This window comes from Melanerpes formicivorus, unplaced genomic scaffold, assembly GCF_026170545.1.
Source record: "Melanerpes formicivorus ecotype bairdi unplaced genomic scaffold, bMelFor1.0.p_v2 SCAF_22, whole genome shotgun sequence".
Taxonomy (NCBI): Eukaryota; Metazoa; Chordata; class Aves; order Piciformes; family Picidae; genus Melanerpes; species Melanerpes formicivorus.
In genome coordinates this window covers 836,590-863,960 of record NW_027142374.1, presented here as the reverse complement: position 1 = coordinate 863,960, position 27,371 = coordinate 836,590, and the positions used below count along the sequence as shown (strand labels likewise).

At 50.5% G+C, this 27,371-nt stretch overlaps 1 protein-coding gene across 2 annotated transcripts in view; it reads right to left on the bottom strand.

Annotated features, from left to right (window-relative positions):
• Positions 1-609: 609 nt before the first annotated feature.
• The window catches only part of ADGRG4 (adhesion G protein-coupled receptor G4), a 28,333-nt gene continuing 1,571 nt past the window's right edge, over positions 610-27,371 (bottom strand). For both annotated transcript variants that reach the window (XM_068152212.1, XM_068152211.1), the window contains 15 exons: positions 25,769-25,901; positions 23,900-24,018; positions 22,676-22,886; positions 21,376-21,541; positions 20,058-20,207; positions 18,949-19,071; positions 15,033-15,078; positions 12,645-12,748; positions 9,791-9,912; positions 7,872-8,140; positions 5,541-5,634; positions 4,674-4,963; positions 2,827-2,928; positions 1,829-1,990; positions 610-807 (listed from right to left, as the gene is read on the bottom strand). In XM_068152212.1, the coding sequence (XP_068008313.1) occupies positions 680-807; positions 1,829-1,990; positions 2,827-2,928; positions 4,674-4,963; positions 5,541-5,634; positions 7,872-8,140; positions 9,791-9,912; positions 12,645-12,748; positions 15,033-15,078; positions 18,949-19,071; positions 20,058-20,207; positions 21,376-21,541; positions 22,676-22,886; positions 23,900-24,018; positions 25,769-25,901 (2,219 nt within the window). In that variant the 3' untranslated portion in view covers positions 610-679. The remainder of the gene's footprint in view (positions 808-1,828; positions 1,991-2,826; positions 2,929-4,673; positions 4,964-5,540; positions 5,635-7,871; positions 8,141-9,790; positions 9,913-12,644; positions 12,749-15,032; positions 15,079-18,948; positions 19,072-20,057; positions 20,208-21,375; positions 21,542-22,675; positions 22,887-23,899; positions 24,019-25,768; positions 25,902-27,371) is intronic.

Here is a 27,371-nt window from a genome sequence, read left to right as displayed (position 1 = left end):
CCCAGTAGGACCAAATCCTTCTGTGGTCAGTACTGCCACCCCAGTGAAGTCTAGAGCTGTATCATAGAATCATAGGATCATGGAATCATAGAATGGGTTTGTGTTGGAAGGGAGCCCCAAAGGTCATCTAGTCCAAGCCCCCTGCAGTGAGCAGGGGCATCCTCCACTAGGTCAGGTTGCTCTGAGCCCTGTTGAGCCTCACCTTGAACATCTCCAGGAGTGAAGCCTCAACTACCTCCCTGGGCAACCTCTTCCAGTGTTCCACCACCCTCCCGGTAAAGAACTTGTTCCTAACATCCAATCTAAATCTCCTCTTCTCTAATTTCACTGCAGGCCTTTGTAAACAGTCCCTCTCCAGCCTTCTTGTGCCCCCCTTCAGGTACTGGAAGGCTGCTATTAGGTATCCTCAGAGCCTTCTCTTCTCCAGGCTGAACAGCCCAGGTCTCTCAGCCTGTCCTCACGGGAGAAGTTCTCCATCCCTCTGATCATATTCCTCCTCTGGGCACACTCCATCAGGTCCATGTCCTTCCTGTGCTGAGGGCTCCAGAGCTGCCCTAGCTGTGTAATTGTGTACAGAGTGGTAATTGCACATCAGAAGTAATCATTCATGCTTATGTTTATTTCTACATGCTACAAGAGAGGACCATCATTAGACACCCAGGAGAGAACAAATCCAGCATCAATGGAAGAATCTTGCATTCTGGGGGTAGTGCAGCCCTGGATCCATGGGCAGTATTCTTCTTGAGCAAGGCTGTTTGGTCTCACCTTTGTCTGGAGGCACTGCACTGGGGTTGAAATAAACTTCAGCTAGGGAAAAGAATTAGGGAAAAGGTTGCTTTAGAAGGAATTTTGTTTCATACATATTTAGAAAGCAACCTGTCTATGCAGACCTCTCTGCTTTAACATCTCTGGGGAAATAAGGGACACCCAACATGTTTCCAAACCCAAGCTGGAATGCTTGGTGCTGAGCTCAGAATTCCTGGGTAGGCATTTCTTTTTCAGAATATGAGTCTGCAACAATCATCCTCCACCTTGGAAGGCAACACCTCCTGCTGGGACTCTCCTAGATTAAACAGGCTCACCAGCAGGTCCTGTTCATCTTCCTGTGATCCCTAAGACCACAGAATTGTCAGGGTTGGAAGGGACCTCAAGGCTCAGCCAGTTCCAACCCCCTGCCATGGCCAGGGACACCTCACACTACAGCAGCTTGCTCACAGCCACATCCTTAAAAACCTCCAGGGATGAGGCTTCTACCACCTCCCTCTTCCAGTCTCTCACCACTCTCATGGGGAATAACTTCTTCCTAACATCCAATCTGAATCTACCCACTTCTAGTTTTGCTCCATTCCCCCCAGTCCTGTCACTACCCAACATCCTAAAACCTCCCTCCCCAGCTTTCTTGTAGCCCCCTGGAAGGCCACAATAAGGTCTCCCCAGAGCCTTCTCTTCTCCAGACTGAATAACCCCAAGTCTCTCAGTCTGTCTCCATAACAGAGCAGCTCCAGCCTTCTGATCATCCTTGTGGCCCTTCTCTGGCTCTTTTGGGAGCATGCAATAGTCTGTAGTGCTCCCTAACTAGAGGTAGGTCCTGTGACAATGTCAGCCTTGCTTAGGTGCCTAAGGGGGAAGCTGGTCAGAGAGTTCTCTTCTTTTTGGAGAGGAGCCATCCCAGGACCTCAAGGGCTTTCTTATTTTCCTTAGTGAAGCAAATCCATCTGCAGTATAGCCATTAACCCAAGCTGGTGTAGCCAAAACAGTGAGGGGTTTCCTATTTATCTCCAGTGGCACAGCATAGAACCTACTGCATTCTAGTCTCTGTTTGTCTTACCAATCCTGAAGTTTACATCCAGAGAAGTCTTAGGAAGGAAGTCTGAACCATTGACAGTTGAAGTTGTTCCATTAGAATTCAGATTCCACAAAGCCTGGGAGGGTGATTTGGGCTTTAAGTGCCTTGGTGTAGATCCAGCAGTCACACCTGACCCACTCCAGTCTGAAATTAGGGAGTGGAAGGCACAGGAATAAAATTGTGTGTCACATCTCAGACAAGAATGTCACATCTCAGATATGAATGTCACATCTCAGATAAGAATGTCACATCTCAGACTACTACAGACCAAGGACAAAGGTCTATGCTTGCTTGTTGTGGCCTCCTTGTACATGACTTGAAGCCATGGGTCCCCACAGCACAATTCCTGCTGCCAATTTCCCCACTGGCTCTGCCACACTTGTGCAGGTGGGGCTGGATGCCAACCACCCCTGAAAGGAGGCTGAAGCCAGGTGGGGGGCAGCACCTTCTACCAAATAACAAATCCTAGAGCAAGAGAAATGGCCTTAAGCTGCACCAGGGGAGGTTTAGGTTGGACATGGGAAGCAACTTCCTCCATGGAAGGGTCCTCAAAGCCTGGCACAGGCTGCCCAGGGAGGTGGTTGGATCCCCATCCCTGGAGGTGTTTCAGAGAGGAAGAGCTGTGGTGCTGAGGGACATAGTTCAGCACCAGCCTTGGTAAAGCTAGAGAATAGTTGGACTTCCTGAAGACTGGAAGGCCACCAAAAGCATAGCTCCCATCAGGGAGCACTGAATGACACAAGAGAAGAGAGTTAGAGAGCAGGCTGAAATCTTCTGTGGAAATCTGTGGGGCTCGCTGCGTGCTGTCACCACATCAGCTGGTAGTGCAACAGGGTAAAAGCCCATTCAAGAGCAATTCTGCAGGGCAATGCAGAAAAGCTGTTGAAGGGAGCCTCCTTTTGTAAAACAGAGTAGATGAGACACCAGTAGCAGGCAGAGAGGCTTGTGAGTCAAGCTCAACAAAACCCCTCCAGGCTTACCAGAGGAGTTACTCAGACGAAATCTTCCCCAGCAGAAGTGGACTCGGCACTGCTTCACTACTTCATCCTTCAGCAGGCAGTGAAACACAAAGATAAAGAACCCTAAAGAAGTCAGAAATTCACAGGTTTTCAGGTGGATTCTCCCAGCTCCTGCCCCTTTGCTAAACTGCTGGTGTGCCACCCAGTCACCAGGACGTTGTGTGTGGTGGCTCCTGAGCCAGCACTGTGTTGGCACTGAGCCTTTTGAGCATGTGAAAGGGGAATGAGAAGAGATTTCTGCAGTCTGGGTGTAAGAAGAATTTGCAAGTCACTGTAGATTCTCTCAACTCTTTTTATGCCTAGATGAGAATCACAGAATCATAGAATGGTCCAGGCTGGAAGGGACCTCCAAAGGTCATCCAGTCTCACCCTGCAGTCAGCAGGGACATCCCCAACTAGATCAGGTTGCCCAGGGCCTCATCGAGCCTCACCTTGAATATTTCCAGGGAAGGGTCCTCAACCACCCCCCCGTGGGCAACCTGTTCCAGTGTTCCACCACCCTCATAGTGAAGAACTGACATCCAATCTAAATCTGCTCTTCTGCACTTTGAAGCTGTTGCATTCATCCTGTCGCTGCAGCCCTTTGCACACAGCCTCTCTCCATCCTTCCTGTAGTCCCTTCAGGTACTGGCAGGCTGCTCTAAGGTCTCCCCAGAGACTCCTCTTCTCCAGGCTGAACACCCCCAGCTCCCGTATTCAGCACTGGTTAGGTCACACCTTGAGTCCTGTGTCCAGTTCTGGGCTCCTCAATTTAAGAAGGATGTGCTTAAGCAGAAGCATAGTCAGAAGGAATTGGTCATTTTTGGTGTTCCATTTGAGAATTCAAGGAGTGTCCCATCAGACTGGGCTCCTCAATTTAAGAAGGACATTGAGACACTTCAGTGTGTCCAGAGAAGGGCAACGAGGCTGGGGAGGGGTCTGGAGCACAGCCCTGTGAGGAGAGGCTGAGGGAGCTGGGGTTGCTTAGCCTGGAGAAGAGGAGGCTCAGGGGAGACCTTCTTGCTCTCTACAACTACCTGAAGGGAGGTTGTAGCCAGGTGGGGGTTGGTCTCTTCACCCAGGCAAGCAGCACCAGAACAAGAGGACACAGTCTCAAGCTGTGCCAGGGGAGGTTTAGGCTGGAGGTGAGGAGAAAGTTCTTCCCAGAGAGAGTTGTTTGCCATTGGAATGTGCTGCCCAGGGAGGTGAAGTCCCCATCCCTGGAGGCATTCAAGAGGGGATTGGATGTGGCACTTGGTGCCATGGTTTAGTAGTCATGAGGTGTTGGGTGACAGGTTGGACTTGATGATCTTTGAGGTCTTTTCCAGCCTTATTGATTCTACGAGTCCCTCAGCCTGTCCTCGTAGCAGAGCTGCTCCAACCCCCTTTTCATTTTTATGGCCCTCCTCTGGACCTGCTCCATCAGGTCCATGTCCTTCCTGTATTGAGGGCTCCAGACCTGCACACAGTACTCCAGGTGAGGTCTCCCCAGAGCAGAGCAAAATGGCAGAATTACCTCTCTGGGTCTGCTGGCAGCGCTGCTTTCAATGCAGCAGAAGGACTGTGCCAGCTCCTGAAGAGACTGATATATTGAGATTCATGTTTCAAAGGCATGAATTCATATCTTTCGTAGCATATCTATCACAGCAGTGCTCTCTAACCAACATTACCCCACTGCAGTGGAGCTTTCCTGTTAAAACAGCTAACACAGCAGCTACAGGAGCAGCCCTCTTCCCCCATGCTTCCCCCATTGCAAGCTGTTACAAACTGACTTCTCCTCCATAGCCCTCAGCTGTTGTATTTATAACCCAACTCCGTTGAGAAATTACCTTGCAAGGTGTTAAAAATGCTGAAGAGATACAGGAAAAATATCCTCACTGCTCCCCAGGCAAAGAAGACAAAGCCCCAAGTTAAGCCCAAAAGGAACATCAAACTGAAAGTGCTTTTGAGGTCTTGGAGGAAACCTCGTTTCCAGAAGCTGGATCTCCTCTGTGTCCTTGATTTCATGGAGTGGATTTGAAGGAGCACAGTGATAAACATGGCAGTATTTGTCACAAATATGAAGAAGACATAGGCCACCACTGAGATGTAGAACACCAGGTTCTCCTGAATCCAGCAGCTGCAAGAAAGGGAGGGATGTATTCAGCAAGGACTGGCAGAAGCCCTCCCTGCCCTCCAGCCCAGTCCCCTGATGGGAGAGTTGCTCCTTGTAGTAGCCATACGCCCAAAATCATTCATAGGATGGTTTTGGGTTGGAAGGGACCTTAAAGATCATCCAGTTCCAAACCCCCTGCCATGGGCAGGGACACCGTCCCTGGAGGCGTTCAAGAGGGGATTGGATGTGGCACTTGGTGGCATGGTCTAGTCATGGGGTCTGTGTTGATAGGTTGGACTTGATGATCCTTGATGTCTCTTCCAACCTTAGTTATACTGTGATACTGTGATACCTCCCACCAGATTGCTCAAGACCTCATCCAAGCTGGCCATCAACACCTCCAGGGAGGGAGCATCCACAGCCTCCCTGGGCAACCTGCCCCAGTGTCTCCTCACCCTCACATGATTCAGTGAACCAGAACAGCTAAGGGGAGAGGGTTCAAATGGTGGGGGCAAAAAAGCAAGAAAGAAGCTGTTGACTTCTGGTTATTTCTTGTGTCCCTAAATACCCTGGTGACCATCAGAAAGCTTCAGGTACTTACAAATTGCCAAATGGGGGGCTCTCAGAATGTGATCCATTGCCATAGGAGTCCTTATTTATGATGAGCACAAGAGAGACCACCATGGCTGGCACTCCTAATGTGGGAGAGGGAAATTCAGGTTTAAAAGTAAAAAGGGAGAAGGTGGCAAGAGGTCAGATGAGCTCTGAGGGGTCATTACAGCAGACATCTACATCCCTAGGCCCAAACTCTTACCCCTAAAGCCCCTCCTCAAATGAGTGCAATTAAGTGTGAGGCATAACTGGTTTCATCTCCTTGTTTATGTAAACTGCACATTACTGGGCACAGAAATAATCTGTGTTTGCAAAACGTTTGTGAGTGTTCAAACATCTCCAGAAGGGATCCAATCTGGTGTTACAACCCAACTGAGTATTACATACCCAAAAAAAACACCCCCAAGAGTGTCAAAAGAGAAGCAGACCACAGCTTTTTTGTGTTCTGATGGAGACAGACACCTTCCAGACAGTATTTTAGCAGTCTTCCTTTCCCATTTCCCAGCTTTCCTTCAGTTCTGCTGAGAACAGCTGCCACCAACACCACCAGGCTGTCTCTGAGGTCTGCACACCAGTCAAAAGTCAAAAGGAAAAACCCCTCTTTCAAACAGCACCTGGTGGTGACCCAAGAAATTCAGACCAAATTCTGCTCTGGGTCAGTGCCCCTGATGATTCTGGGTCCTTTGGGTTATCTTTCTCCCAGACAAGCTATAGGATGGGATAGGATGGGATAGGATGGGATAGGATGGGATAGGATGGGATAGGATGGGATGGGATGGGATGGGATGGGATGGGATGGGATGGGATGGGATGGGATAGGATAGGATAGGATAGGATAGGATAGGATGGGGTAGGATGGGGTAGGATAGGATGGGGTAGGATAGGGTGGGGTAGGATAGGGTGGGGTAGGATAGGGTGGGGTAGGATAGGGTGGGGTAGGATAGAATAGAATAGAATAGACCAGACCAGGTTGGAAGGGACCTTCAATATCATCGAGTCCAACCTATCATCCAACTCCATCTAATCAACTAAACCATGGCACCAAGCATCCCATCCAGTCTCCTCCTAAACACCTCCAGTGATGGTGACTCCACCACCTCCCTGGGCAGCACATTCCAATGGCTAACAACTCTCTCTGGGAAGAACTTTCTCCTCACCTCGAGTCTAAACCTCCCCTGGTGCAGCTTGAGACTGTGTCCTCTTGTTCTGGTGCTGCTTGCCTGGGAGAAGAGACCAACTCCCACCTGGCTACAACCTCCCTTCAGGGAGTTGTAGAGAGCAAGAAGGTCTCCCCTGAGCCTCCTCTTCTTCAGGCTAAGCAACCCCAGCTCTCCTCACAACCCCAGCCTCTCCTCACAGGGCTGTGCTCCAGACCCCTCCCAAGCTTTGTTGCCCTTCTCTGGACACCTTCCAGCATCTCAACATCTTTCCTAAACTGAGGGGCTCAGAACTGGACACAGGACTCAAGGTGTGGCCTAACCAGTGCTGAGTACAGGGCACAATGACCTCCCTGCTCCTGCTGGCCACACTGTTCCTGATGCAGTCCAGGATGCCCTTGGCCTTCTTGGCCACCTGGGCACACTGCTGGCTCATGTTCAGCTGCTGTCAACCAGCACCCCCAGGTCCCTCTCTGCCTGGCTGCTCTCCATCCACTCTGACCCCAGCCTGTAGCACTGCATGGGGTTGTTGTGGCCAATGTGCAGAACCTGGCACTTAGATGTGTTCAATCTCATGTCCTTGGGCTCTGCCCATCTGTCCAGTCAGTTGAGGTCCCTCTACAGAGCCCTTCTGCCCTCTAACAGATCAACTCCTGCTCCAAGCTTGGAGGAAAGGTGAAGTCTCAGTGAAGTCCTCAGGAGAGCTATGAATGGAAGTCAAATCCAACCCCACAGGGGAATCATGCATAGGATGGCAAGTGAGGACAGAAGGCCTGGAGAAGGAGATCAAAATCACCTCTGAGCATCACCAATGCTTGGGTGAAGGCTGTGGGCAGCTCCTGCATCCTCAGGCACACACTGATGTGAGGTACCATGACAAAGCATCCCTGCAAAGAGCAGGAGGGCTGGGGAAAGCAGCTCCTTCCACCCACTTTTGCCTTTCCTTGCACTGCTTGCCTTGCTCTCTGCAGGGACCAACAGGCACTTGCAGCTAATGCCTCCCTGGGCAGAAGAAACTTCAAGCTGAACCTGCTTGGGGGAAGAGATCCTCACAGCTCAGCACCACACTTCTACCAGCTCAGTGTCCTGTCTTACTTTTGCAGATATACCTGCCTTAGAGAGGTTAACAGGCACAGAAGTGGAGAAGAAGTTTGCTTCCTTACCCCAGCCAGCAATGCAGCATTTCAGGATGTACTTTGGGACATAAACATTGAACACTTTGATGAAAGCCAAGTAAAAGTGGACAGACTCCAGGCACATCCATGTGAAAGCTGCAAGAAGGGAATAGTGAAGGAGCACAGCCATGGTGATACAGAGGCCTGGCTGGTCAAATGAGGACAGCCAGGAGTTGGTGAGGAAGAGCATGTTGAGCATCAGCAGTGCAGCACAAAGGTTGAGCAGGATCTTGGAAGGGTTGTCTCTCCTCAGCTTCCTAAAACAAAGAAGGAAGTCCACAAGGTCATGGCTGCACTCCCAAAGACAAAGCAGCACAGATGAGGAGCTGTCCTGTCATAAACTGCCTTCTTGGGGTCTAAGCTGTGTCTACATTTAGTGCTTGATACCACAGCTCTGGTGTGCTTTTGAAGCAGATCTCCCAGGCTGACAAAGAACAGCTTCCATAGACATAGAGACCTGCTGGGCTTTCCACACTTGATGGAGGAGAGTCAGGCTGCAGGTCATCTTTTTCCTGCTGCATCAAGTATTACTGGCATTGCAGTGGTATTGGGTTACCCAAGCACTCACAGTTCCCTCAGGCTATGGCCCCATCATGCCAGGAGCTGCTGGCACCTACAGCATAAAATGGAACCTGTCCAGAAGGACAAAACACAAGACCAGGAGAAGAGAGAAGTCTCCCTGTTGTACTGTTGCTATCATCCAAGGTACAGTCCATATCCAGGGCATGTTGCAGATTGGTGACATGATGTTGTACCTGTGTCCATGGGAAAGTTTATGAAACTGCAGAATCACAGCATGGTGAGGACTGGAAGGGACCTCCAGAGAGCTAGTCTAACCCCCATTGATACAGCAGGGTCACCCACTGCAGCTTGCACAGGATCACAATGTCTAGGAGGGTTTGGAATCTCTCCCAGGGAAGGAGACTCCACAACCTCTCTGGGCAGCCTGCTCCAGGGCTCCAGCACCCTCAAAGTCAAGAATGTTCTCCTTAAGTCCAAATGAAACCCCCTGTGTTCCAGTTTGTATCCATTTCCCCTTGTCCTATCACCTCAGAAAAAAACCCCAGCCCCATTCTCATGACCTCCACCCTTCAGAAATTGATAGCACTTCTGAGATCCCCTCTCAGTCCTCTCCAGGCTGAACAGCCTCAGGTGTCTCAGCCTCTCCTCCCCACAGAGATGATTCAGTCCCCTCAGCATCTTCATGGCTCTCTCCCCCCTGTCCCTCTTGAACTGGGGGAGACTTCACCTTCAGAACTGGTCACAATACACCAAGGCAGAGTAGAGGGAAAGGAGGACCCCCCTCAGTGGTGCTGGCCACACTCTTCTTAATGCACCCCAGGATGCCATTTGCCTTCTTGGCCACAAGGGCACATTGCTGCCTCATGGTGAACTTCTTGTCCATTAACACTCCCAGATCCTTCTCCATGGAGCTGCTTGCCAGCAGGTCACCCTCCACTTGTACTGGTGCAGGAGGTTGTTCCTTTCCAGCTGCAGGACTCTACATTGGCCCCTGCTGACCCTCATGAGGTTGCCTCTGCCCAGCTCTGCAGCCTGCCCAGGTCTGGCTGAACAGCAGCACAGCCTGACTGGGTGTCAGCCACTCCTCCCAGTTTTGTGTCATCAGCAAACTGGCTGAGGGACCACTCTGTCCCTGCATCCAGGCTGCTGATAGAAATGGAAGTGTCTGGGCAGCTCAGCCTGTGCTTGCAGTGCAGCATGGTTATCTGAACCTCTCTTCTTTCAGCAGGGTCACAGGTGGGAACAAAGCCATATTTATACTGCCAGCTCTCACTCCTCCCTCCCATGCACCACAGCATCAGGTGTTCCCAACCACCCTGATGGCTGCTGCAGATTCACTGTTGCTGAAGCATCAAAAGTGGTAAGAGAAAAAGGCTCAGACTTACTCCAGGGTCAGATATGTCACCAGTGTGATACCCAAGAACAGGGAAGAAACACCACATCCTGCATAGCTCAGCAGCGTTAGCACACGGTCCTGTGCCGTATCTAGCTCTGCCCGAGACAAGTCCTGTGTTACAAGAGAAGGATCACAGTTGTTTGCCAGAACTGATAAGGGGAAATTGCTTCCCACTCTTTCACACTGATTAAAAGATCAATTTCTGTCCTGCAGCTCTCAGGGGGGTTCCATTCACCGTCATTTGCTTCTTATCGCAGAGTCCTACAGAATGCCTGAAGTACTAAGCCCAGCAGTATTCAAACTACCCAGTGATAAGTTCTGTACTTCAGAAACCACAGATCCAGCAAGGATTCCAAGATCCTGCCAAAATTTCCACTGGGAGCTTGCTTTGCTCTGTTTGGTTTCAAGGGCAGCTGGCTACACTGCCCAAGCCTGCTAAATCCTAGAGTCACACAACGGCTTGGGTTGGGAGGGACCTTAAAGATCTTCCAGTTCCAACCCCCTGCCATGGGCAGGGACACCTCCCACTAGACCAGACTGCTTGAGGCCATCTCCAGACTGGCTTTGAACACTCCCAGGGAGGGGGCATTCACAACCTCCCTGGGCAACCTGTTCCAGTGTCTCACCACTCTCACTGGAAAGAACTTCTTCCTAATAAAATAGAATAAACCAGGTTGGAAGGGACCTTTGAGATCATCGAGTCCAACCTATCATCCAACACCATCTAATCAACTAAACCATGGCACCAACCACCCCATCCAGTCTCTTCCCATCCAGTCCTCTTCCATCTCCTCCAGTGATGGTGACACTCTAAATCTGCTCTCCTCAACCTTCACTCCATTTGCCCTCATCCTATCACTACAAGTCCCTCCCCAACTTTCTTGTAAATGCCCTTCAGGTACTGGGAGGCTCCCTGGAGCATTCTCTTCCTCAGACTAAACAGCCCCAGGTCTCTCAGCCATTCCTTATCAGGCAGTGCTCCAGCCCCTTCATCATCCTCATAGCCACCACTGGACTCTCTCCAGTAGTTTCCTGTCCCTCTTGAACTGGTGAGCCAGAACTGGAGGCAATACTCCTGATGTGGCCTTACTAGGGGAGAGTAGATGGGAAGGGAAACCTCCCTTGACCTCCTGGCCACGCTCTTCTTAATGCACCCCAGGATCCCACTGACCTTCCTGATTGACCTTCCCATTGACCTTCTTGGCCACAAGGGCACGTTGCTGCCATGGATATTTTACTGCCCACCAGGACTTGAGCAGGTGACAAAATTAATAGATGAGGGGTGAGCAACTGATGTCATTTACCTGGAGCTGAGCAAAGCCTTCGACACTGTCCCGCACCACATCCTGGTCTCCAAACTGGTGACACATGGGTGTGATGGGTGACCACTAGATGGATAAGGAACTGGCTTGATGGCCGCACCCAAAGAGTGGCTGTCAATGGCTCCATGTCCCAGTGGAGGCCAGGGACAAGCTCAGTCCCTCAGGGATCAGTCCTGGGACCTGTCTTGTTCAACATCTTTGTGGGGGACATGGACAGTGGCATTGAGTGCACCCTCAGCAAGTTTGCTGATGACACCAAGCTGTGTGGCGCAGCAGACACGCTGGAGGGAAGGGATCCATCCAGAGGGACCTGGGCAGGCTGGAGAGGTGGGCACAAGCCAACCTCATGAAGTTCAATAACAGCAAGTGCAGGGTCCTGCATCTGGGTCGAGGCAATCCCAGGCACAAATCCAGGCTGGGCCAGTGACTGGCTGGAAAGCAGCCCTGAGGAGAGAGACTTGGGGGTGCTGGTGGACAAGAAGCTCAACAGGAGCTCTCAATGTGCACTTGCAGCCCACAAAGCCAACCAGATCCTGGGCTGCATCAGGAGAAGTGTGGCCATCAGGGCAAGGGAGGTGATCCTCCCCCTCTACTCAGCTCTGCTGAGACCCCACCTGGAGTACTGCCTCCAGTTCTGGAGCCCCTATTGCAAGAGGGATGTGGAGGTGCTGGAATGTGTCCAGAGCAGGGCCAGGAGGATGATCAGAGGGCTGGAGCACCTCTCCTATGAGGACAGACTGAAGGAGTTGGGGCTGTTCAGTCTGCAGAAGAGGAGGCTCCAAGGTGACCTAATTGTGGCCTTCCAGTATCTGAAGGGGGCCTACAGGAAGGCTGGGGAGGGACTGCTCAGGATCTCAGGTAGTGATAGGACTAGGGGGAATGGAATGAAGCTAGAGGTGGGGAGATTCAGGCTGGATGTGAGGAGGAGGTTCTTCCCCATGAGAGTGGTGAAGCCCTGGAATGGGTTGTCCAGGGAGGTGGTCGAGGCCCCGTCCCTGGGGGTGTTTAAGAGCAGGCTGGATGAGGCTCTGGCCAGCCTGATCTAGTGTGGCAGGGGCGTTGGAACTAGATGATCCTTGTGGTCCCTTCCAACCCTGAATGAAACTATGAAACTATGACTTCCTTCTCCATGGAGCTGCTTTCCATCAAGTCAAGCCCTCACCTCCCCAGGTGCAGGACTCTACACTTGCCCTTGTTGACCCTCATGACCCCTTTGCCCAGCTCTGCAGCCTGCCCAGGTCTCACTGAATGGCAGCACAGTCTGATGGTGTATCAGCCACTCCTCCCATGTTTGGTATCATTAGCAAAAGAAAGGAAGTGCAAACTTATGTCTGTAGCATGAATTTGCCTTGAAGGAAGTGACATTTTGTTAGAGCTTCTCTTTATTGCTGGTTTTGGCAAAGGTGCAGCTACCTAAGAGGTTGCCTAGATAATGAATCCTCCCATCTCTCCCCCCAAAACTAGCTCTGACTTTGCTTAGTGCCACAGGACTTCTTGGGAGATGATTCATTGAGTGCTTACCATCAGGACTCCAAAGTGGGTGAGATGGTTACAAAAACAGATTGTGTAATCCCTATCTGTAGATTCCATTTCACACCCTGATGTATTCCAACCACCCAGTCCATCTGTGTAAGAGAGGTGGGGAGGGGGGGGAGAAAAAAAGGATTTGGAAGCAGAGTTAGTCATGCTCAGACATTTATAGCTCTGCAGCATGCCCAATGTGCAAATATGAGCCAGAGTTAGTACAGATTGCAGGGTCACTTAGCAGCACACAAGTGAGATTTCACACAGGAACACATCTTACTTGCTTCAGAGCCTCAAAAACCTGGATGAAAGCAATTTGGTGGAATGAAGAAATATTTCAAGTCATTTACATGCCTGTACACAGAAAAAGCAGGAAAGTAAAGAGAAGTGCACTGGAGTAGATGAGGCTGCAGGGTGTGGAAAGGCAGAAGGCAAGAAATAGTCATAGAATCATAGAATTGTTGGGGTTGGAAGGGGCCTCAAGGATCAGCCAGTTCCAACCCCCCTGCATGGCCAGGGACACCTCACACTACAGCAGGTTGCTCACAGCCACATCCAGCCTGGCTGCAAAAACCTCCAGGCAGGAGGCTTCCACCACCTCCCTGGGCAACCTGTGCCAGGCTCTCACCACCCTCCTGGGGAACAACTTCTTCCTAACATCCAATCTCAATCCACCCACTGCTAGTTTTGTTTCATTCCCCCCAGTCCTATCACTCCCTGACACCCTCAAAAGTCCCTCCCCAGCTTTCTTGGAGCCCCCTTCAGATACTGGAAGGCCACAAGAAGGTGTCCTCAGGCCTTCTGTTCTCCAGACTGAACAGCCCCAACTCCCTCAGTCTGTCCTCATAGCAGAGCAGCTCCAGCCCTCTGATCATCCTCGTGGCCCTTCTCTGGACACCTTCCAGCACCTCCAGATCCTTCCTGTAATATTCTCAGGGCAAAGGCAGAGTGTTCATGGACAAAACCAGACCTTTCCTGGTAAGGTCAAGCTTGATGCAGCTTTGAGCAACCTGATCTAGTTGGGAATGTCCCTGGTTACAGCAGGGGGATTGGACTAAATGACCTTTAAAGCTGCCTTCCGACCCAATGCATTCTGTGAGTCTAAGAGAAAGTTTATGATCCTATTTCTGTGGCCTTGTAGGACATATTTAGAAGCTAATTTAAAAAGCTATATATATTCTAACAGAAATAACTGTAGAGAGAAAAAAAAACAACCTCTCCCATTTGTTCTGAGTTAACCCATAACACACTTCTCCTTCTGTGGCTGGTGACTATCTGAGCCAAATTCAAGGCTGGACCAGAGCAAGGCCCTCACTGACTTGACTGGAGTAACTGTGAGAAGTCAGAGCATCACAGAATCACAGGATCATAAAGGTTGGAAAAGACCTCTAAAATCAGAGTCCAAACAGCAGCCTAACACCACCATGGCCACTAAACCATGGCCCAAAGTGCCATGCCCACACATTTCTTGAGCACCTCGAGGGATGGGGACTCCACCACCTCCCTGGGCAGCCTGTGCCAATCCCTGACCACTCTTACAGCAAAGACATTTTTCCTAATCATAGAATCAATAAGGTTGGAAAAGACTTCAAAGATCATCAACTCCAACCTATTACCTAATACCTAACACCTCCTGACAACTAAACCATGGCTCCAAGTGCCACATCCAAGCCTTTTTTGAACACCTGCAGGGATGGGGACTCCACCACCTCCCTGGGCAGCACATCTCAATGGCCAATTACTCTTTCTGGGAAGAACTTTCTGCTCACCTCCAGCCTAAACTTCCCCCTGCACAGCTGTATCCTCTTGTTCTGGTTCTGCTTGCCTGGGAGAAGAGACCAACCCCCACCTGGCTACAACCTCCCTTCAGGTAATCTCCAGCCAAAACCTCCTCCCCTGATGGAATTCAAAAGATGACCTAGAATAACAACCTGACATTTCACACAACAAACAAACAAACAACTAAACAAACAACCCTCCTAATTCTCAACAACAGATAAACCTTAATTTGCTATCATTTCACCTCCAACCTCACCCTCCCTGGCACACTTTCAGGCCATATTCTCTCATTCTATCGCTTGCTACCATGCAGAAGAGCCCAACCCCCACCTCACTCCAACCTGCCTTCAGGCATTTGTAGAAAGCAAGAAGGCCTTCCCTGACATTTCAGTGCATTTCTGCTGCTTTTTTTCCCCCCCTGAGCCTCAGTGTTCCCTCCAGTGCACTGCTGGACACCGAATTTAACACCCGTGGCTGAGGCGTGAAAGGAAACCAGCAGCACAGACTCAGCAGCACAGCCTCAGAGTTTCAAGCTGCAGTGGTGAGGAGCTCTGTGAGGCTGAGGACAGCACAAGAGTGGCAGCTCTGTAAATAAAGAGCACTTACTGTTCTTCTGGAAGTCCCAAAAGACGCAGTGCACTGCTGCATTACCCTGAAAGCAGAGAAGGAGGAGGCTGTGACAGTTGTTTAGGGTGTCTGTAAGCTGCCTGAGCTCGCACATGGGGCAGCCTGCCTGGAGTCAGGTATGTAACTAAGGCACTTGGATTGGATTTCCTCTGTACTGAGCACACACTGAGCTCTCTGATTATTTGCCTGGTGGTGCTGCAGGGAATCTGTAGGTCACTGGAGGTGCCAGCAGTTCAGCTGGTCACCAGGAACCAGGTGGGCTCTCGTCCATCTCAACCATGGCACTGAAAACCAGCAGAGGGTCCCAGCTGCTGCCTTCACCTTTACTAAGGGAAATCTTGGGAGTCAGTGATTTCCCCACTTTTCCTATTCTTTCTGTACCTTGCATTGTCTTTTGGAGCAGCAGACAACCTGACAAGTTGACCAGTTTAGACTGATTTCTGTGTCTGATCTCATTAGCTTCATGTGGTGTCTGAGATGTCACAGTGAATCATAGAACCATAGATGCACTGAATCAATCAGGTTGGAAAAGACCTCCAGGATCATCAAGTCCAGCTGTCAACAACACCACCATGGCCATTAAACCATGTCCCCAGGTGCCATGTCCATAGGTTTCTTGAACATTTCCAGGGATGGGGACTCTACCACCTCCCTGGGCAGCCTGTGCCAATCCCTGACCACCTTGGAAAAGACCTCAGAGATCATCAAGTCCAACCTATTACCTAATACCTAACACCTCCTGACAACTAAACCATGCAACCAAGCACCCTATCAGGTCTCCTCCTAAACACCTCCAATGATGGTGACTCCACCACCTCCCTGGGCAGCACATTCCAATAGGCAATCACTCTCTCTGTGTAGGATTTCTTCCTAACCTCCAGCCTAAACCTCCCCTGGTGCAGCCTGAGACTGTGTCCTCTTGTTCTGGTGCTGGTTACCTGGGAGAAAAGACCAACCCCTACTTGGCTACAACTTCCCTTCAGGGAGTTGTAGAGAGCAAGGTGGTCTCCCCTGAGCCTCCTCTTCTGCAGGCTAAGCAACCCCAGCTCCCTCAGCCTCTCCTCACAGGGCTGTGTTCCAAACCCCTCCCCAGCTTTGTTGCCCTTCTCTGGACACCTTCCAGCAAGTCAACCTCCTTCCTAAACTGAGGGGCCCAGAACTGGACACAGTACTCAAGGTGTGTGCTACATCCAAGCCTTGCTTGAACACCTCCAATGATGGTGACTCCACCACCTCCCTGGGCAGCACATCCCAATGGCCAAGTACTCTTTCTGGGAAGAACTTTCTCCTCACCTCCAGCCTAAACTTCCCCCTGGTGCAGCCTGAGACTGTGTCCTCTTGTTCTGGTGCTGGGTGCCTGGGAGAAGAGACCAACCCCCACCTGGCTACAACCTCCCTTAGGGTAATCTCCAGCCGTAACCTCCCCTGATAAACTTCAAAAGCTGACCTAGAATAACAACCTGACATTTTACACACCATCCCCCCAAACAAACAAACAACTAAACAAACAAACCTTAATTTGTTCTCATGTCAGTGTTTTCACTCTCTCTGAAACCAGGCAGAGAGGACACCTAAGAGAAAACAAAGCTTGCCTGCATATTGCAAACAGCTAAGCAGACCTAGACAGGCACTCCATGCAAAGTTTTACCTTGAGGGTATCCTATTTTATTACTCCTAATGCTGCAGCAAACTCTCCCAAGGCACAGGTTCATTTCTTTATCATTACTATTAATGAAGTTTAATCAAAGCACAGAGCTTCCAGGAAGCCACCCTAAATAGATAAGCTGCTGTGACGTGGGCTCTGTAGGCCCTCAAATACAATTAGGCAGAAAGCCAGAGCTGGAGGTTAGGATGAGAGCTCATTAAATATTTAATTAGGATATTTTTAAAAGGTTGAAGGGGGGGAAGGAAAAAAAAAAAGCCTGAGAGGTGCCAGATGGCCTGGTGGAGAAAAATAAACTGATGGAAGAGAGAAGCTATCTAGATGAAATTTCTGGGTATCTATTGTTTGGTGGTAGAGCAGAATGGAAAGAGCATGGTGTGATAAGAGCAGCATTTTCAAGCTCTCATTAACCTGAACTTTACTCAAATCCACCTGATTGAATAAATCTGCTCTGCTCTGCCCTGTGTTTACAATAGATGTGTGTGGAGAGTGGACCATAAACAGCTGCAACACACAAAAAAGTTAAGGTGGGCTGGTGCAGTTCATGTGGGCAGACAGAATGGGTTTGGGTTGGAAGGGACCTCCAAAGCTCATCCAGTCCAACCTTCCTGCAGTCAGCAGGGGCATCCCCAACTAGATCAAGCTGCCCAGAGCCCTATCCAGCCTCACCTTGATTATCTGCAGGGATGGATCCCCAAACACCTCCCTGTACAACCTGCTCTAGTGTTCCACCACCCCCATAGTAAAGAACTTGTTCCTAACATCCAAGCTAAATCTGCTCTGCTCTAGTTTGAAGCCACTGTCCCTCATTCTGTCACTGCAAGCCTTTGCAAACAGTCTCTCTCCATCCCTCCAGTAGCCCCTTTCAGGTACTGGCAGGCTGCTATTAGGTCTCCCCAGAGCCTTCTCTTCTCCAGGCTGAACACCCCCAGCTCCCTCAGCCTGTCCTTGTAGCAGAGGTTCTCCAACCCTATGATCATTTTCATGGTCCTCATCTGGACCTGCTCCATCAGGTCCATGGTTGACAGTCAGGGTGTGCCCAGGTGGCCAAGAAGACCACCAGCATCTTGGCCTGGATCAGCAACAGTGCGACCAGCAGGAGCAGGGCAGTGATTGTCCTCCTGTACTCAGCACTGCTGAGGCCACAGCTGGAGTTGTGGCTTCAGTTTTGGGCCCTCATTCCAGGAAGGACATTGAGCTGCTGGAGCATGCCCAGAGAAGGGCAACGAAGCTGCTGAGGGGACATGGTTTAGTGGGCATGGTGCTTGAACTGGAGGTTGAACTGGATGATCGTAGAGTAGAGTAGAATAGAATAGACCAGACCAGGTTGGAAGAGACCTTCTTCTCCCAGGCAACCAGCACCAGAACAAGAGGACACAGTCTCAAGCTGCGCCAGGGGAGGTTTAGACTCGAGGTGAGGAGAAAGTTCTTCACCGAGCGAGTCATTCGTCATTGGAATGTGCTGCCCAGGGAGGTGGTGGAGTCCCCATCCCTGGAGGTGTTCAAGAGGGGATTGGATGTGGCACTTGGTGCCATGGTCTAGTCATGGGGTCTGTGGTGATAGGTTGGACTTGATGATCCTTGAGGTCCTTTCCAACCTAAGTTATACTGTGATACTGTGAAGATCATCAAGTCCAACCCATCAACCAATCCAACCCACCTAATCAACTAACCCATGGCACCAAGCACCCCATCAAGTCTCCTCCTGAACACCTCCAAAGATGGTGACTCTATCCCCTCCCCAGGCAGCCCATTCCAATGGGCAATCACTCTCTCTGTATAGAACTTCTTCCTAACATCCAGCCTAACCCTCCCCTGGCACTGCCTGAGACTGTGTCCTCTTGTTCTGGTACTGGCTGCCTGGGAGAAGAGACCAACCTCTGCCTGGCTACAACCTCCCTTCAGGTAGTTGTGGAGAGCAGTAAGGTCTCCCCTGAGCCTCCTCCTCTCCAGGCTAAGCAACCCCAGCTCCCTCAGCCTCTCCTCATAGGGCTTGTGTTCCAAACATCCCTGGCTGCTATGCATGGATTTAGGGAAGAGTCAGAAGCTTTGCTACCCTGTAGATATTAAAGACCCAGCCCAGTGTGGTCTGTCAGGGCTGTGGTTGATCTAGCAGGGAGCAGCCAGGCAGCAAAATGGTTTAAACTGGTTTGTCACATTGCCAGCTTATTGTAAGGGCAAGTGAAACAGGCTGTGCTTCACCACACCTGTGATGAAATGAACACCTCCTACCTCAATTTGGTCTATGTGCTGCAGAGCAATGGTCACAGGCTCGTTGAGGTTCTGCACTGACGCGTTTTCAATGCTGGCACTCACAACGTAAGTATTCAGCCTCTCCTTGGTCAAACTCTCATCCTGCAGTGGAGAAACACATGTGAGATAAAAACAAAACTACAAGTTCTCCCCTTCTTCCACTTCTCCAAGTTGTATCTCTTGGCAGTGGTGATGAGCTAAACACCATTTGGGATGCCTGATGTAAATGAGGCACTTGCTGCTTCATTAGGAGATGTGGGTAGCTGCAAATTCAGCGGCAGACTCCACAGCAGCTGAGCCGAGTTTCACATGCATCAGCTGGCTTGAGAAAGCTGTCCAATCACTCCAGCACATCAAAACATCCAGGTGGACTTCCTTGAGCTCATTAGACAGGAGGCATGATGGGGAATGCTGCTGTGTGAAGCTGGTTGTGTGCCCCAGCATCGCAGATGAGGTCTCCCTTCTTGAATTGCTCACTCCACTCCTGAGAGGAGAAAATGTAGCAAGGACTGGAGTAGTCCTAAATGCTGCATGTCACTGCTGCTGCTCCTTTAAGGGAGACACACAGCTTGAAATAGTCTTCATCATATTTGGCATGTGCTGTGCATGTTCCTTCAGCAAGAGCTTACTAGCAGAGGAAGGCTAGCATCATAGAATCATTAAGGTTGGAAAAGACCTTTAAGATTATCAGGTCCAACCTTCTGCCCTACACCTCCATGACCATGTCCCAAAGTGCCACATCTACATGTTTTTTGAACACCTCCAGGGGTGCTGACTCCACCCTGGGCAGCCTGTTCCAGTGTCCCCCATTAGGGTATGGTCTTCTCCTACAGGAGTATTGGAATAACAACAGCTACAGAGACTGGACCAAAAGTCTAAGGTCTAGAGACACCTCTCAGAGCACCTTCACTGCAGGGAAGGTTTTGCTGCCTGGGTGCATTTTCCCTGCACATCTCCTAGTTCTCCATCAGCCTGATGCTAATTGTGCCCAAAACAATGCCTGATGCCTGTTGAGATGTTGCTTTTGTTGGCACCAAGAGCAGCTGAACCAACCTCTGCTGTTAGTGTTTGTGAGGAGCTGTAGTTACCACAAAGAGTGGAGTTGTGCCAAAGAACTTAAACTGGATCTTTGAATGCTTGTCTGGGTCAGAGGGCTCCATCTCCAGGTATTTCTTCAGGGATTTTGGCAAAAACACAGAGGCCAAGGCCTTTTCAAAAGGGTCTTCTTGAACTTTGATCTGCAGGAGAGAGAGATAGAATGGAATAGAATTAACCAGGTTGGAAGAGACCTTTGAGATCATCGAGTCCAACCTATCACCCAACACCATCTGAACAACTAAACCATGGCACCAAGTGCCTCATCCAGGCTCTTCCTAAACACCTCCAGGGATGGTGACTCCACCACCTCCCTGGGCAGCACATTCCAATGGGCAAGCTCTCTTTCTGGGAAGAATTTCTTCCTCACCTCCAGCCTAAACCTCCCCTGGCACAGCCTGAGACTGTGTCCTCTTGTTCTGGTGCTGGGTGCCTGGGAGAAGAGACCAACCCCCACCTGGCTACAACCTCCCTTCAGGGAGTTGGAGAGAGCAAGAAGGTCTCCCTTGAGCCTCCTCTTCTCCAGGCTAAGCAACCCCAGCTCCCTCAGCCTCTCCTCACAGGGCTGTGCTCCAGACCCCTCCCCAGCTTTGTTGCCCTTCTCTGGACACCTGCCAGCAAGTCAACATCTTTCCTAAACTGAGGAGCCCAGAAATGGACAAAGGACTCAAGGTGTGGCCTAACCAGGGCTGAGTACAAGACACAATGACCTCCCTGCTCCTGCTGGCCACACTGTTCCTGATGCAGGCCAGGATGCCCTTGGCCTTCTTGGCCACCTGGGCACAGTGCTGATGTGATCAGAGGGCTGGAAGAGCTGCCATGTGAGGAAAAGCTGACAGAAGTGGGTTTGTTCAGCCTGGAGAAGAGAAGGCTTAGGAGAGACCTTATCACCATGTGCCAGTACATAAAGGCTGGCTACCAGGAGGATGGAGACTCCCTTTGTACAAGGAGTCCCATGGAACAGACAAGGGGTGGTGGGGACAAAGGGTGATGGGGACAATCCCATTGGACTCCAGAAGAAAATGTTTGCCCATGAGACCATTCAGACACTGAAAGCCAGGGGAAGCAGTGGGTTGATCTACACTGGACAGTTTGAAGACTCAGCTGGGCAGGGTGCTGGGCCAGCTCACTTCAACTGCACTATCACCTAGAAAGGCTGGACCGGATGATCCTTGAGGTCCCTCCCAACCTGGCATCGTGTGACTCTGTGACGTACTCAGAGCTGCCTTCCTCAGGTCAAACACACAACAGCACAAAACAGCAGGAGGATTATCTGGTTGAGTGGGCCCTGAGGTGCCACTTTGCTCTCACCTTGAGACCCACACCTCTCTCGTAGGATGTAACCCCAAAGGCCAGTCCTCCAAACGCGCTGGGGTCTGGACGTGTCACCAGCAAAGCCATGGAGGTGGTTATGACTGATGTGTTTCTTTCTATGTAAGTCACCTTATAGCCTATCTCCTCAGTTGTCTTGAGGATACTTTACCAAGAGCAAGGGAAAAACAAACAAACAACAAAGAAGATACATCTCTTGAAATGTTGTCCTGGCTTCAGTCATAATGGACCTAGGAGACAATCAGCTAGAAACCCCTGCTCTGGTTTATGGTCACAAGGAGCAATCACTAGAGCAGAATGGATGCACTTTGGGTTAGATGGCCTTTTGTCTGGCTTAGGGTCAGATGGCAGCCAGCAGGTGAGTTGCCATGTCTCAGGAGGCTGAAAGCATGGCAGGTGGAAGACAGCCTCCTGTGGGGACAGCACAAGTTGGATCTGGGAAGACCTGAATCAAAATTCACACCCAGTCAAATCCTGCATTTCAGGAAATCCTAGGATCATTGAATGGAGGGTCAGATGGGATCTCCAAAGGTCATCTATTCCAACCCACTATCTGCATTCATCTTGTACAAACTGCTCTTGAGGTGCTTGGAGAACACCACAATGAATCTCTACCACTGAGAACCATGAGTATGATCAGGATCCAAGTGAAGAAATTGCTAACTCTTGTGGTGAGAGTTGAATAGACTGAATCATGGAACTGTTAGGGTTGGAAGGGGCCTCAAGGGTCAGCCAGTTCCAACCCCCCTGCCATGGCCAGGGACACCTCACACTACAGCAGGTTGCTCACAGCCACATCCAGCCTGGCTGCAAAAGCCTCCAGGCAGGAGGCTTCCACCACCTCCCTGGGCAACCTGTGCCAGTCTCTCACCACCCTCATGGGGAACAACTTCTTCCTAACAGCCAATCTGAATCTCCCCATTTCTAGTTTTGCTCCATTCCCCCCAGTCCTATCACTCCCTGACACCCTCAAAAGTCCCTCCCCAGCTTTCTTGTAGCCCCCTTCAGATACTGGAAGGCTACAGGAAGGTCTCCTCAGAGCCTTCTCCTCTCTAGACTGCACAACCCCAACTCCCTCAGTCTGTCCTCAGAGCAGAGCAGCTCCAGCCCTCTGCTCATCCTCGTGGCCCTTCTCTGGACACCTTCCAGCACCTCCTGTACTAGGGGCTCCAGAACTGGACACAGAACTCCAGGTGGGGTCTCACCAGAGTGGATCAATCAGACTCAATCACTCCAGGCTGCCATTGCACCTCAGGAAGCCACTTCTGGCCTCACTTACCTGTTGGTCATTTTCCTAATGCTCTGTTCTTCTATTTTTCTTAGCAAAATGTAGTTAACTATGGACAGTGTGCTCTCTGCAAGTCTCATGCTCAAGTCTGCAAGCCTTAAGACATCAGAAATGATACTTTCAATGACTTTTAATTCTTCCAGCTGCAGTGTTGCATTTGGCAAGAGGTACAAAATGTGCTGCACAACATCTTGGGCATTCTCTGGGGGGAAAAAAAAAAAAGAGAGAAGAGAAAGTGCAGATGATTCATGTGGCACAGCTCTGTGTCTTGCTGTCCAGCTGTGTGTCTCTGTGTTAAAGCAAGGAGTCAGTCTGCTTCTCCTTCCTTTCCATGTGGTCACTATGCTTCTGACTTCCCTAGAAATAAGTGATGGACCAAGAGGAAATGGCCTGAAACTGTGCCAGGGGAAGGTTAGGTTGGAGAGTAGGAAAAATGCCTTTGCTGCAAGATGTTGAGATGCTGGAAGGTGTCCAGAGAAGGGCAACAAAGCTGGGGAGGGGTCTGGAGCACAGCCCTGTGAGGAGAGGCTGAGGGAGCTGGGGTTGCTTAGCCTGGAGAAGAGGAGGCTCAGGGGAGACCTTCTTGCTCTCTGCAACTCCCTGAAGGGAGGTTGTAGCCAGGTGGGGGTTGGTCTCTTCTCCCAGGCAAGCAGCAGCAGAACAAGAGGACACAGTCTCAAGCTGTGCCAGGGGAAGTTTAGGCTGGAGGTGAGGAGAAAGTTCTTCACTGAGATTCGTTAGCTATTGGACTGTGCTGCCCAGGGAGGTGGTGGAGTCCCCATCCCTGGAGGTGTTCAAGAGGGGATTACCAGGGGAGGTTTAGGCTGGATGTTAGGAAGTTTTTCCCAGAAAGAGTAATTGGCCATTGGGATGTGCTGCCCAGGGAGGTGGTAGAGTCCCCATCCCTGGAGGTGTTTAGGAAGAGACTGGATGGGGTGCTTGCTGGCATGGTTTAGTTGATTAGATGGTTTTGGGTGATAGGTTGGACTCAATGATCTCAAAGGTCTCTTCCAACCTGCTTAATTCCATTCTATTCTATTCTATTCTATTCTATTCTATTCTATTCTATTCTATTCTATTCTATTCTATTCTATTCTACTCCATTGCATTCCATTGCATTCCATTCCATTGCATTCCATTCCATTCCATTCCATTCCATTCCATTCCATTCCATTCCATTCCATTCCATTCCATGTGAAGTATCTGGTGCCTTACCTTCTGTTACCACAACATCATGGAGGTCCATAATATTATTTGGAAGTTCTTCCAGCAATTTACATTCAGTCACATTTGGTTTCTTCCAGAAAGCTATCTCGAGGTCAATATTAATTGCACTGAAAAAGGAAAAAGGTGTCAGCTGTTGCAAGAGAAAAAAAAAGACATCAGAAGTGATGTTCCTCACATTTCCTATTGAAGCAGCTAAGAATGGAATTAGTTAGAGTGATGCCCAGAGAGTGGTGGTGAATGGTGCCAGAGCCAGCTGGCAGCCAGGCACCAGTGGTTGTTCCCCATGGATCAGTGCTGGGCCCCATCCTGTTCAATTTCTTCATTGATGATCTGGATGTGGAGGTCAAGTCAGTTACCAGTAAATTTGCAGATGACACCAAGCTGGGGCAGGAGTTGATCTGCTGGAGGGCAGAGAGGCTCTGCAGAGGCATCTTGACAGGCTGGACAGATGGGCAGAGTCCAAGGACTTGAGATTGAACACATCCAAGTGCCAGGTTTTGCACTTTGGCCACAACAATCCCATGCAGTGCTACAGGCTGGGGTCAGAGTGACTGAGAGCAGCCAGGCAGAGAGGGACCTGGGGGTACTGGTTGAGAATAGGCTGAACATGAGCCTGCAGTGTGCCCAGGCAGCCAAGAAGGAATACAAAGGCAACAAAGCTGGGGAGCCCTATGAGGAGAGGCTGAGGGAGCTGGGGTTGCTTAGCCTGGAGAAGAGGAGACTCAGGGGAGATTTTGTTGCTGTCTACAACTGCCTTAAAGGAGGTTGTAGCCAGGTGGGGGTTGGTCTCTTCTGCCAGGCAAGCAGCACCAGAACAAGAGGACACAGTCTCAAGCTATGCCAGGGGAAGTTTAGGCTGGATATTAGGAAGAAGTTCTTCATAGAAAGAGAGATTGGCCATTGGGATGTGCTGCCCAGGGAGGTGGTGGAGTCACCATCCCTGGCAGTGTTTAAAAAGAGCCTGGATGAAGTGCTTGGTGCCATGGTTTAGTTGATTAGATGGAGTTGGGCGATGGATTGGACTCAATGATCTTGAAGGTCTTTTCCAACCTGGTTAATTCTATTCTATTCTAAGCCCAGTTTTGAAAACTGACTTGCAGAGTGGAAGCAGGGCCCACATGGCACAGCAGTCTGAAATGAAGCTGGAGGTACTGCAGGGAGGAGAACCAGGCATGGATGGCACCAAGCACTCTGCTGCATCTGTTTCCCCTCTCTGCTCAAGCAGAAAGTCAGCTGCTCACTATGCTGGCTTGCACCTGCTGCAGCTGGTGGAAGTGATCATGGGATCATAGAATTGTTTCAATTGGAAAAGTCCTCTAAGATCATCCAGTCCAACCACCAACCCAACACCACCATGCCCACTAAACCATGTCCCCAGGTGCTATGGCTACACATGCTCTGAACACCTCCAGGGATGATGACTCCACCACCTCCCTGGGCAGCCTGTTCCAGTGCCTGACCACTCTTGCAGCAAAGCCATTTTCCCTAATATCCAACCTAAACCTCCCCTGGTGCAATTTCAGGCCATTTCCTCTTGTTATATCACTTATTACTTGGTTGAACAGACCACAAATCACCTCACTCCAAACTCCTTTCACAGTTGTAGAGAGCCAGAAGCTCTCCCTTCATCCTCCTCCAGGGTAAACACCCCCAGTTCCCTCAGCTGCTCCTCCCCAGCCCTGTTCTCCACATCCTTCCCCAGCTTTGTTGCCCTTCTCTGGACACACTCCAGCAACTCCTTGTCATGGCAGTGCTGTGTGCCACGACAGACTACCATCTGCTTTCCCATCAGACAAAGCCTGGCACTCCCTCCCCTTTGCTGTGCAGGAACCAGCCCGAGATGCTCTCATCACTCACCAGCTCCTCCAAGCAGACTGCAGAGGGTTTTTCCTGCAGCTGACCTCTGCTTTGGCAGCAGGACTGGTTAGTGGCCAGGAATAATTCCCCTTGTAGGTGGTGTGAGAAAAGCTTTCTGGACAATCCGTTAGGGCTGAGGAAGAAATCCACAACAGCTCTTTTAAAAGATTTAACAGTCAAAAAGAAGAAACACCACCCACCTCCCTCCCTGACACCCCAGGACCCAGCTGCTCTCTGGACCTCCTTTCCTGATGGGAATGAGCTGTCATTTGCAGACTGGATAGGAGGATTTAACAAGGGTAGTGGCTGCAAGAAAATATTTTGCTTCACTGTTTTATCTATTTCTTTTCCCCTTCAACCTGTCTCTTTAGCTTGACAAAGGCAGATCCCAGGTAAAGAATCAGCTGCCCAGCATCACAGACTGCCTTTAATGCCAGCGGCTCCCACAGGCTTCTCTCAGCCCTGTGAAAGTGCTGCCACACTGCCCTTCCTTATCCCATATGAGTGGCTTTCCTCCAGCCATGGAATTTCATGGCCTGCAGCTGATCTTTTTTGAAGTCTTTGGCATGAAGTGTGGGTTTGGCTTGCAGGTACAGCCTGGTCACTCTTATCTCTGGCTTCCTTCTGTGTTTGAGGGAGCAGCAGGGATCGTACTCAAACCAACAGAGAGATGATCTGCCAGTCGAGGTTGGGTCCAACATGCAGATCATAGAATCACAGAATTGTCAGGCTTGGAAAGGACCTCAAGGCTCAGCCAGTTCCAAACCCCCTGCCATGGCCAGGGACACCTCACACTACAGCAGGTTGCTCACAGCCACAGCCAGCCTGGCTGCAAACACCTCCAGGCAGGAGGCTTCCACCACCTCCCTGGGCAACCTGTGCCAGGCTCTCACCACCCTCCTGGGGAACAACTTCTTCCTCACATCCAATCTGAGTCTACTCACTTCTAGTTTTGCTCCATCCCCCCCAGTCCTATCACTCCCTGACACTCTCAAAAGTCCCTCCCCAGCTTTCTTGGAACCCCCTTCAGATCCTGGAAGGCCACAAGAAGGTCTCCTCAGAGCCTTCTCCTCTCCAGGCTGCACAACCCCAACTCCCTCAGTCTGTCCTCATAGCAGAGCAGCTCCAGCCCTCTGCTCCTCCTTGTGGCCCTTCTCTGGACACCTTCCAGCACCTCCAGCACTTGGACTTGTTGAATGCCATCCTGTTGGACTATGCCCATCTGTCCAGCCTGTCAAGATCCCTCTGCAGAGCTCTGCCACCCTCTAACAGATCAACTCCTGCCCCCAGCTTGGTGTCACCTGTAAATTTACTGATGATGGACTTAATCCCCTCCTCCTGATCATCAATAGCCATATTGTATATGGCAGGGGAAGGGAGCAGGGAGGGGGAACCTCTTAGTAAGCCCTGGTTTTGTCCAGGGGGTGTCTTGTGCTGTCTATACATTGTAAATATTGTATATTTGGCACATATTCATTGCATTCCCTATTGCCAGGTTTTTAGTGTGCTTGTAAACAGAGCCTCCTCTGCTTTCCAACTGAGCTGGTCTGGCAATGCTCTTTTGGGGGGCAACTTCAACCCACCACACCTTGCCTTCATTGCA